The sequence below is a fragment of the Mesoplodon mirus genome (genome assembly GCF_964341445.2).
Source record: "Mesoplodon mirus genome assembly, chromosome: 3".
NCBI lineage: Eukaryota > Metazoa > Chordata > Mammalia > Artiodactyla > Ziphiidae > Mesoplodon > Mesoplodon mirus.
This window is the reverse complement of record NC_138978.1, coordinates 78,969,215-78,981,723: the sequence shown is the minus strand read 5'-3', so window position 1 is coordinate 78,981,723 and position 12,509 is coordinate 78,969,215. Positions and strand designations below refer to the sequence as shown.

Below are 12,509 nucleotides of genomic sequence, written 5' to 3'. Positions count from 1 at the left end.
TTCTTAGATTATGTGGAACCCAACCCCAGTTCTTTGTTATCCCTCTTTGGGATTATTGATTGTTTTCCAAAGTGAGAATCAAGATCAGGATGAGTACATGCTCAAAATGGTCTTAACCTTTGGCCACATTTTGGACATAGACTCTAGAACAATGGAAGCAAGGTATCATTTAAGGACTAGAAAATGTTAGAATCAACCTGAAGAATGTCCACACACATAAAGAAAATATGTAGAGCAGGGTGCTAAATACTTTTATCATCTCATAGATCACACATCCAGTGATGGAATGGGTTTCATATGTGGCATTCTGCTTGAGGCAGTTTTATGATAAGACTTGTAAACTTAGCTCTAGGGAAGTTTACTCTTAGGTAGCTCTAGGGAAGCTGAAGCTCTACTAGTTGGCAGAGCTGGGTGAGTGAAGTTTCAGCTGCTGTGAACTTGAGAAATTTAATTTGAGAGGCTGTACTGAAAAGTAGATCCAAAGTGATATGATGGTCAAATTCTTAACAGATTATAAAGACTACAATTTCCATAGTAATGATCTCATTTCAGATATGTGCTATTTTGATTATTGATTAAGGGAATTATGTAAAATATAAAATGAGAGTTTTCTCTAAAAACTTGGAAAATAAATTTTAACCCTCCACTTAATGTTAATCCACTAAATTTATCCATTCTAGTTATGTTACATAATAATTTATATCTAACTTTATATACTCTTCAGAGAGAGTAATGACATAATTAATTGAAATTTCTAGGTGATTCAGATACTTCATTTTAGCCAAAGTGCTTTACCTTTTCAACCAGACCTCTCACTGAAATTTATACATACCAAAACTGTATGAATTCTCTGTGTATTCCCATATCCTCTACCTTGTATAGGTACTTTCTTCCTAGAAAGCCTTCATCTTTTCATCTCTAGTGAATACCTAATAGTTCACCATTGTATTCCCAGTTCCTAGAACAGCATCTGGTACATGGTAGACCTCCCTCAGTAAATATGTGTTGAGTGAGGAATAAGCAAACAAGCAAAGAGTTGAGTGAAGAACTCAAAAGATTGGCTTTACAGTCCTAACTCTGCATCTCCTTGAGCAACCCTGAGTAAGATACTTCTCAGGGCTTCAGTGCCCTCACCTGGAAGACAAAAAAAAGTAGATTAAGTTCTTTCTAACTCTAAAATAATATAATTCTATGGTGTAGTTAATTCATGAACTATTTAACTAACATTTAAGCAAAAGTTTTTTTGAGGAACCTGATCATATTTTCCAAAGTGATACTTCCTAATAAAGATTGAAAATGTAAGAGTCTGTACTGATCAGACTCCTGCATTTAGTCTAGCACCAGAGGAAGCATATGTTTTGTTAACAAGAGTAAGGCTAATTAAAATTTCCTGTGTTAATTAGGAGAAAATCCATGGAGGAGGAGGCATTTTAAGAACCAATTAAGGAGGAGGAGAGCTAGAGTTAGCAAATGAAGTGCCTAGATATTATAGGCACTATAATATTTGAAAGAACATTTGGAGGTGAATAAGGGACAAGAAAGAAGGTTTACTGAGTATCTACTTAGCTTTAGATTTCTGTCCTGATGCTTGTCCTTATGAAATGTGATTGTTTGTTGACCGGCACTCCCAATAAAATGTGGGGTTTATTTCTATGAACTTCCATTACCTAGCAGACTATCTGTAAGGGTAGACACTAAATAAATATTTGAGGAATTGATTGATTAATGAAGCTAGGCACTGTTCACATTTTCACATTCATTAATTCTAATGAAGTACATACTCTATCTCTACTTCACAAGATAGGAATCTTAGGCTCTGAGAAATTGACTTAGCCCAAAGAAACCAAGCTACAGTTACAAAGCCTGGATTTGGACTCAGGTCTTTTTGGCTTCAAAGTTCATGCTTTTTCTGCTAACTAGTCCATCATATAGATCATGAAGATAATCCCTGATAAGTATGTTATTTCCCTGCTAAAGGTGCTAAATTACCTTTGAAGTATAAGTCTTATTACTAATATCAGTTTGGCAAGTTACACTTTAGAAACATTTTCACCTGTTATATTTAATCTTTACAAGCTAGCTGATGAGTAGATAACCTTTCCATCATTATACTGATGAGGAAAACTGAGTACCCTTGAGGAGCCACAGCTTCTAAGGACCTGTGATAAGATTGGAACCCAAGCCTTCTGGATTTAAAAGTAATTGAGCTTACTAGTGAAGATAAGGAAAGCCTGAACAAATAGCACCTAGAACAAAAGCCTTGTAAGGCCCTCTTTAAAGCATGTTTTAAAATGTGTAATTAGTCACTTTATTTCACCACATCCCATACCTTTTGTGTCATCAATAGATGGGATCATCTACCGGCGCATTTCTGACCCATAGAGCTTTCTGAATGGAGGCATGTGTCTGCGCTACCCCACTCATGACTGGTGCCCCAGGTCAAGCATGTGGAGCCCTCATTTACACATTTACATAAATTACATAAAAGTCCCAAAACAAAGTGCAGCAAACCACTAATTCAGTTACTGTTATTTTTTTAATATGAAAACTAGAGAAATTAGGTAAGAAAAAATTTAACTTTGACACAATCTACTTCTAATGTGATGGGGACAGTCTGAGTTGCAAAAATTGTCACACAGGAGTATTTGGAGGAATTTTAAATAATACCTTTTACTTGTAAACAGAAGAGTTAAAAAACTCTCTGACCCCTGTACTTAGTTTGATTTATATGTTTTAGTTTGAATGTATGTATCTTTTTTCTCCTATTCTGGGTCTTCATTAACAATCTGGTTTCTTTCTTCCTTTTCATTTGGATTTTAGAAGCTAGTTTGTTCACTTAACCTGTTCTCTTTCTGCTCTATTAAAATAAGTTTAGTTAGTACTTTTAAATTACTTATTTTAAAGGAATTTGATAAGTATGAGTCTAAAACATGTAGTTTATAATACACCCAGGAACCTTACTGAATTCAGTTAATACCAAGATGAGCCATACTTTATAAACGTTTAGCTATCAGATAACAGTAAACTGATTTATATTAAGGTTAAGTTTTTTAAACAGCAAGAGATTCAACTGTGTACATTTGGAATCAGTTAGTTGCACTTTTAACCTAGAAACCTAAGTTAAGAAATAAATACAAACGACTATTAGGAATATTGGTTAAGTGCTGCCTTTGGCAGACAAATATCAAAACTTGTACAATTTTAGAGCTGGAGGGATCTTGATCACCTCATCAGATGACCTTATTTTGTAGTGGAAAAAATTCTGTGGCCTAGGGATTGCTATTAGAGTGTTAAATTTGGAGAATATTCAAATTTAATTTAAGTGTTTTATTAGGGGGTAGAAGGGGAGATGATCTAAGGGGTGCCAGTGATCAGGTGGGAAATAGAATGGTTTGTGACTCCTTTTTTTTTTATTCTCTGTCTCCTTTTGAGTTATGGGAAGTTAAAAATAAATCCTAATTTGCTAATGAAGTGCAGAGAAAGAAGTTCAAGAACTTGGCCAGTTTCTTTGAAAATTAGTAACAGAGCCAAGATTAAAAGCATACCCTTGAGTATCAAGACAACTTTTATTTGTATGATGTCAAACACTGTAACACCTGTTTAGCCTACTGAGCTATGCTGCCCTTACAATGCCCCTGTGAAGCTGCCTGGAGCAGGGTCAGCTAGTGAGCCTGTGAGAGTAAAGCAAGTGAAATAACAAGAGGAAATGTCTGAGAGGGTCCCTAAGGGTAAAATAAAAGACAAATGTTGGTATCTTAATTCTTTCAAACCCAAGTAGTTTGTCTTGTGGTAGCAGAGCCCTTTTACTAATGGGAACACCAGAGTTCCTGAAAATTTCAAAAATAGATGAAGCTGCCCCTTAGGATTCAGTGACTTAATGACTTGCAAAGGAGCTAACACCTAAATGTTCTGGGCAGTGCCAAGCTGGACTCTACACCTTGCCTCAAGATAATGGAAACAGGAGGATTCAACGTAGTTGTACCTCTTGGAAGTAAATGTAATATAAAATAATAAAAAACTGAAAGTTATACGGAAAGTTGTAAGACTACGTTTAAAATGCAGAATGCATAAAAAGGCAAATAAGTGTTTCAGTGCTTACATAAGAAGTGCCATTCTTTGTTACTGAAGAAGTTCAGTGACTTTGTCCTGAACTAAAGTTTCTGTAAGAATGCGTTGTTATTTTAGGTAAATACAACTGTAAAACTGTGTTCATGGCTTAAGTAAATGAGCTAACAGTTTCTGTGTTTTATCATTTAGCCCTCATAATAACTCTCTGAAATGATACTGTTGTTATCTCCACTTTCAAGAATGGAAACTAGGGACTAGAGGAGTCAAGTAACTTGTCCAGAATCGCAGACCAGTAAGTGATGGAGCCAGGACTTTAACTCGGTGTTAGACTCCAAACCCAAGCAACCACTAAAAGTTACTGCTTCCTTTAACTAAACCCTATGTCCACACAATGTTACCCCATCTGTGTTTAATAGCCTTTCTTTATAAAACAGTTTACATAATTTACTTCTTAATTACTGGCAAATATTAATGGTAGACTAAGAGTAACCACTCCTAGTAGAAAAATCAGAGAAATTCAGAATTTCATTTAAAAATTATCTAGTGAAGTCTGACCTGTTTTAAGTGACAGACTGGAAAGCTGAGGCCTTGAAGCTTATTGACACTCAATAGCAATATTGCTGTGATTAGAAGTTTACAACATCTTCGGGTAAACACTAAATAAAATTCAGTGGTTCCCATTAAAACCACACAACATACCAGATTTTCACTGCATTTGAGTGAAATATTTTAAAGTAATTCATTATAAATTCTTACATAAATCTTTACATTCTAAATGCAGAGCCGGCATGGCACATAAAATAGGGACCAATTTTTTTAATAAAATGTGTAATTAATTATAGTTTTAAGATTGAAATAATGTATAACTTATTACATGGTAATTTTTAAGAATCTCTGAATGTTCCTCTGCTGGGATCATATTTTGTATTATATCAGCATTAATATTAGGTTCTGATTACCATGTGGCTTTTGAAGAATTTTTTTTTTAATTGTTTCAGCTTTGGAAATCTAGAGAAGCTTAACGAAGATTTAATATTTTAAAAAGAAATAAAATGCCTAAAACATTAGGTATACACTGAAAATTATTTACGAAAAAAATGAAATAAGTGTTGATAGAAAACATTCCCTGATTTGGGAAATGTCTCTTAATAGAAGCCTTATGAGTCAGTTAAAATGCACAGAAGATAAGTTGTTACAAGTGTTTGTAGGATACCACTTGAAAAGTTCCTATTTGAAAATTCAAGTCTTGCTTTCTCTTAAGAAAAATTTAGTTATATCCACTTTATATTTTACTTTATAAGTTAATTTTATACTTTTATATCTAATTCAGCCTCTCTCTTTTTTGTATAATCACTGCTAACTTTTAAAAAAAAACACTGCTTGTTTCAAAGGGAAATAATGTGTAAAAAATGTGATGCATTTAATCCTTGAATGCTGGAAGAACACTTTTAAAGTATTGTAAACACATCTGTATTATATTACACAGGGAAAAGAATGTATGCACTCTGTGGCCTATGGGCACGAGGGTGGCTGGTTTAGGAAAACTGAATATTTTGCATTTCAAGTTTCTTTTCCACATAAAAAATGTTCTGTGATTCTAAAATGAAGAATTTAATTCCAGGAGTGGGTCATGTGGTGAGGCAAACAGGAGTAAAGTTTTGGTTTTGCAGCCCTCTCATTTGTCACCCACTTCTTAAAAAGAAATCAGTTTTTATAATGGGCTTGGCTTTGCATTTTGTTAAGCACTTCTGCTTTCCCTTATTGGAAAAATATTGTACAGGACAGACTTAGAACACAGAGAAATCACTATACCAAGAGTTCTTAGTAAGTGTGCTACATGTCTGAGTCAGCTGCAAGGTATGGTGCAAATAATTTGTCACTAATTAGGAAATATCAAAGTTTGTATGATTTACTTTTAAAATTACAGCAGATTCATATGTATCCCGATGGTAACCTCACTCTTGATCACTGACTGGTATTCCAGTGTAATTTCTTGAGTGGAAGGGGAAAGGGTGGAGTTCCAGCTGTCAGGCCTGGCATCCCTTGGGATGTATGTTTTGTATGTGAATATCATCTGTCATTGGTAGAGATGGAGAAAAAAAGTTGGAGAACTTCTGCACTACACTGGTGAAGGTGTTCTCTACTTTCTCCTCTTTGTCGTGACATGATAGTCACTTGCCAACACATTCCCTTATGCAGCTCCTGGTGAGCTAGCTGAAATTCCATCCCTTTATTCCTACCTCAGAAAACAAGCAAGGGAGAATGCTAGGGGCATGCAACTTTAATCAACTTAAAAAAAAAAACTTTTTTTTTTTTATGTAATGACTTGAGAATTTCCGAGACTAGAACTTTCCTAATGTCAAATTATTTCATATACTTTTGATTTAGCTTTAGGACCTCTATAATAATAGCTCTTTTACCTGATTTTCTTGGTAAAGTTACTATATTATAAGGAAATAACTGTTGAATTAATGTCATCACCATTTAAAATTTTTTAATGTAAGGGACTCATTTTATTTACAAGTAATTTCAAATAAAATGGTATTTTTTATTTTTGTTTTGCTTTTTTACTATAAGATATTATGAAATGGATCCTGACAAAAGTCTCCTTGACAATTTGAGGAACAAAGTGATCATTGAGTACCCAACATTACATGTGGTATTAAAAGAATACAGTAATGACATGGAAGTTCTTCACCAAGGTAAGTGTAAATTTGTTCCCATAATGCTTAAATAACTCTAGTGAACTGAAGCAATTACATTATTGTCTTTATATATTTTCCCACTGTACTTACACACTTAACTGAATTTACTCTGTAACTACAGATAATACTGTAAAGAACCATATGATTGAGCTGTTGCTTCTGTTCTGTTTCAGAGCATGCAAGCTTTTATCAACTTAAAATGAATGAATCGGTTTGAATGTCTGGCTGTAAAAGGATATACTTTGCCTTTTGGGAGTTTTGTGTGTTTTTGTCTTTTTAAGGTAATAGTCTTCAAGTAACAGTCTGCCTATGATCAGATAAATTTACTCCCTAATTAAAACTCTTTAGAGATTCCTAAAATGAGAGATTAAAAAAAATTTTTAGTATTCTACCTTACAGAAAAGGGAAATGTTTCAAGGAACATTGTGTTTAAAATTTGGACTGCATTTAGAATAAGCTGGTGCCGTTGCCTTGACCCTTTATCTCCTTTTCTTTTAAACCGACTGGTTTTACTTTCTCTGATTTTGTTTCCTTGGCTATATTCCTTGGCATTTTAGTGATTCCTTAAAAGTAGATACTTTCCCCTCCTTGGTGAGTAATGGAATTGGGAGGATTTATTAAAACCAGAAATGCTGTATGTAAAACGTTAGTATATAAAGTGACTTACCCATATCTGCAGTTACTGATTAAGCTAATTATGTTTCAGTATGTAAATTCTAGGGATGAATAAAATTTTAAAATTACTTCTAAAAAGAGAGAGCTTACTTACTTAACTCAAAACCATTAGATAGCACTTTCAGCTAAGAGTTATAGGTACAGACCAAGTTTCATTGTAACAAACTCCAGAGGGCCATAGAATCCTTGGATTGGATTGAACTCTATTTTTTAAAATAATATGTTTTGAAATATGTGGTTCAGGTTTTATTGTTATACAGTCATTATGGACTGTAATAGGCAGTAAGCTTTGTTGTAAGGTCTTCTCTGTATGTGTGTATGATAGCTTTTTTTCTTTGTGCAAGTTAATAGGAGAATTACTTTTTTTCCCTAAGTGGCCAAAATTTTGTCAGTGCCACAATGTGAAACCAGATTTTTAATTGGCACACACCAAGTTTCTAATAATCAATTATATGTCTCTAAATCTTTAGGTTAATTCTTTTTTTTTTTTTAACATTTTGAATGGATTGATTTTTTTTTTTGGCTGTGTTGGGTCTTCATTGCTGCACACGGGCTTTCTCTAGTTGCGGTGAGCGGGGGCTACTCTTCATTGCGGTACGGGGGCTTCTCATTGTTGTGGCTTCTCTTGTTGCGGAGCACGGGCTCTAGGTGCACAGGCTTCAGTAGTTGTGGCATGTGGGCTCAGTAGTTGTGGCTTGCGGGCTCTAGAGCTCAGGCTCAGTAGTTGTGGAGCACAGGCTTAGTTGCTCCGCGGCATGTGGGATCTTCCCGGGCCAGGGCTCGAACCTGTGTCCCTTGCATTGGCAGACAGATTCTTAACCACTGTGCCACCAAGGAAGCCTAGGTTAATTCTTGACTTTATATTTTTTACAATTTGAGAACATCCATTTTTATTTTCTCAAATTAAGTTAGAAATTTCAGTTCTAAATGACCAATTTCACTTTTTTAAAAAGCTGTGTAAACCCTTATTTTTTCCTTAATATAATTCACATAGCTCTCTCTCTCTAAATGTTGGTTTCAGGGAAAGTTGTTTAGTAATGTGGGTTACTAGCCAGAGCAAACATTGTCTGTGTAAATAACCACAGCACACACAGTTCCTCTTTCACCTTGTTTAGGAATGCACATTGAAGTAAGGCTTCCTGTCATGAAGCAAAAAGAAAAGGCTACTTTTGTAGTGTACTTGGAACCTTATGAAGTAAAATTTGCTATTTTTTGGTGGGTATACGATGTTTGGCTTATTTACGGAAAGCTCAAGTGACTCGTGCTTTCAGTATAGAGGATCATTTAGGGCTGCTGTGGCAAAGAACCAAAGAGGATCTAGCAGGATTTTAAGGACCATATCAGTGTTGTCACATAAATACACACACTTTAAAAATAATGCCAGGCCTTCCTGTGGATGCTTTTCTTTGTGTAAGCACTTCAAGTTGTCTGTTTCTTTGTACATTCCCACAGCGTTGGATGTTCTGCAGGGTGGTCCCTTAATGCAGGGGGAGGGTTATATAAGAACAGGGCATTTTCTTTGGAAAGCCTTGAAATTCTTTCTCTCTCCAGAGGCAAAAATGTTGGATTTTGATCTTGAGTTCATAGCAAAGGTGTCTCTCTTCTAGTTTGGGAAAAATGTGTTTCTGGACTGGAATTCAGTTGTTTTTCACACTTCATGATTGTTATAATGTTTGTTATAAGTCTAGATTGCCATAGTTTATTTTTTCAAACGTCTGCCTTTTTTGCTGGGCAATAGACAAGTTTTGTTTGCTTGCTTTTTGCTTTTTACAGAATGAAAAGGGTTGACTGGAAAAGGTTAAGCAGTTAGGGTAGCCCACTAGGTGTAGAGTGTAGAGTGCTGCTCACCCACCTTGTATCAATCCAGTGGGAAGTGCTCAGAATGGTGTTACTTGTCTCACAGGTCCTTGTTTGCCAAAGTTAGCTGGTAGATTTAAATGACACAATAGAAGCATCCTACATTTCAGTCTAAGGAAAAAAGAATGGACTTCCATGAAAAGAAGAAAACTGGGCAACTTCAGTAAGCAGCGAAAGGAAAAGGTGTTTCCCAAACTGCAGTGCCAAACAGCACAAAGCCCATTAACTTTAAAATACCAGCAGAATATTTGTCTCTGTTATTCTAATATAACTCAAAATTAGAAAATATCTCTGTCTTTTGAGGAGTCCAACCCAAAAATGATTACTTGAATTAGTGAAAATACTATCATAGCAGTTACTTACATATCAGTCTCTTCTTTTTTAACTTTTTTTGATTTTGCCCACGCCATGCAGCTTGTGGGATTTTAGTTCCCTGACCAGGGATCAGACCCAGGCCCTTGGCAATGAGAGCATGGAGTCCTAACCACTGGACCTCCAGGGAATTCCCACTTCAGTCTCTTCTTGGGCCAATAAATCCTTTCATCCATTCTTCCTCTCTCCTCCCTCACTCCTGCTTACCCCCTCTTTTTCTTCCTTTCTCTTTCAGTGTGTGTGTGGGGGGGGCAGTGGGATGGGGATGGAGTTCAGGCACAAGAACACACATGTAAATGCCACAGTGCAATAGGTTCTATAATGGTTTAAGTGCAGAGAAAGCCAGAGGAGAAAACAACTAACTTGTAATATCCTGGAGATACTTGAAGGACTCTGCTAGAGTTTATGAAATTCCATAAGGATCAGGACCATATCTTGGATAGAACCTATTTCAGTACCTTCCTCATAAAAAGGACTCAGTGGACACCAATTTGGTTGCTGGTACAATTGTACATCTAGGTACCATCGGCATACCCCAAGGAACTTGGCAACTGGAATATGAGGCAAGATCCAAGTTTATGGTTCTGGCATCGGCTCTTATTAGCTGGGTCCTTGGCATTCACTCTGCTTCTCTGAGCTCTATTTTCTTTATCTACACAATGGAGATAAAGGGCTATAAGCCTCAAGCAAAATAATCTCTATTTTAACCTTAACCATTTTCAAAGTGTTTATGTGTTATTTCCTTTTAGCTTCACTATACCATGAAATAAGTGGTGTGGTTACTCTGCTTCCCATTTTGCAAATTGAAAAAAGAAACCTAAAATTTGGAGTAACTTACAGTTATATTGATTCAGCATACATGCTACCCTGGGGGGGATAGATATAGGAAAGAAAGGTCCAGTGTCTATCCTCAAGGAACTCTCAGTTTAGTTAGTGAATCATAGTCTTGCTGAAGTCAAGGCAGCTCCTTTAAAGGAGTTCCATTTCTGCTCTGAGTCTTCTTTCCTGTGAAAAGAAGGAGATGGAGATTAGCTAGTCTTCTGTCAGCCCACATTCACTCAACATATACTGACCCTCAATTTTAAGTTTAAAAAAAATCATGGAAAAAATTTATTCCAACCACACTTGGCCAGCCTCTGTGATAATAGTGGTCTATTCAGTGGCAAAAGTATCGGATCCTACCCACACTGAGAAGTGACCATTCCCAAGTCTTCCACAGAGTCAGGAAGGATGTTACCTCACAAAATATAATTGCCACTTTCAGACATCATTTCTCTATTTATTGTGGCCAGAATTGTATATCCCAGCTGCCTGGGACATGACATGGTTTGTCTGTCACCATGAGCAGTGCTGTTGGTATGCATCAGAAGGGAGGAGAGAAGAGGGGAAAACAGAACAGGCTAAACAGAAACAGCATAAACACTTGACTGTATGTTTACTTATTTTTTTCAGCGAAAGGTGAATCTACTAAGAACATTGGCAATTAAAATTGAGCACTTCTTTTGGAGGAAGAACATGAAGATTCCCAGACAATTGCAGAGGACCTTGTTGGAAGATTTGGGGGTATTGTTGCTTGGTGGTTGGAATTTTTTGTTTCTCTGAAAAGTAATTAAACAGTCTTAAAAAAAAAATTTTAATATATTTTCTAGCCTCTTAAATTGACTCATAAGGCACAGGCTTTAATATGCTTCATTCTGTAGGCCGAAAATTTTTTTGTTTGTTAGTTTGATGCAAGACCAAACCCAAGGATCACCTGTGTCAGCCACAAACTTGGCGTTCTCTTTAGTGGAACCTCACTAAACAGAAAGGCCATGTGGCAGACCATCTGGCCACAGGAGGACTGGTCCATCATTTGCCTATTCTTATCTTTGGGATTATATGTAACTTAACCTCTCGAGACAACTGGATGAGTCCTTTATACTTGGGTAGCACCCAGTATGATGTCCTTTGTAAAAGGTTGTCTAAATACTATGAACTGCTATTTCTTATATTCATTTCAGAAAATCAGTGGCTCCACATTGTTTGAACCATCAGTGCTCATGAATTTGGCTTTACTTGTTCACACAGTGAGCTGTGTCTTACTATGAATTCTGTGCCTTTCATCCCATTCCCACTCTACTCTTGTCATTACCACACAGGGTGTTGTGATGAGCAGTTTTATGATGTGTTTTGAAACATCTAGCAATAACTAAAGAAAAAACACTTGGAACTCTTCAAAGTGTTACTGGAATGTATGTGTGAATTTATGTATATACATGACTTAATTTATACCTTATGGCAGCTCTGTATACATTATGATCTCACATATTAAAATTAAAGTTTCCTAGTTTTATTGGAATTTATACAGTTATGAAATTGCAATATGTCTATAAAAGATTATTACATCTGTATTGCATCTGTGCACTTAATGGTTAAAAAAACAATGACAAAATTGGACATTAATGAAATTAATTTTTAGTTTACAATTAGAATAAGTTTTAGACCAAAAGGAAACCAGAGGTATTAAAGAGATTTGGAAAGATTAGAAATATGAAAGGATAATGAGAACATGAGCGTAGGAGAAACTTTTAGAACACAGATATATGTAACTTGGTGTACATATATATGAGAAGAGCCTCTAAAGACAAGAGTGGCACAAAGACCCTTGTTATAAAAGTGATAGTGGAAATGTGACTCATAGACAGTAAGGCATTGCCATTTGAGAAATATATGTACTTCCTAAAGCAGCTTCAGGAATCTTCTCCTCATATAGCAAAAACTTTGTGTAGAATTATGTTTTGCACAGTATAACTGGAGAGACAATGAAATGGGAATTCAAAATTTAACAGTGAA

The 12,509-nt window shown here is 35.7% G+C and overlaps 1 protein-coding gene across 1 annotated transcript in view; it reads left to right on the top strand.

Annotated features, from left to right (window-relative positions):
• ZNHIT6 (zinc finger HIT-type containing 6) overlaps positions 1-11,314 on the top strand; it is a 52,533-nt gene extending 41,219 nt beyond the window's left edge. Inside the window, exons 9-10 of the mRNA XM_082612780.1 lie at positions 6,646-6,770; positions 11,130-11,314. Coding sequence (XP_082468906.1) covers positions 6,646-6,770; positions 11,130-11,164 — 160 coding nt within the window. The 3' untranslated portion in view covers positions 11,165-11,314. The remainder of the gene's footprint in view (positions 1-6,645; positions 6,771-11,129) is intronic.
• The last annotated feature ends 1,195 nt before the right edge of the window (positions 11,315-12,509 follow it).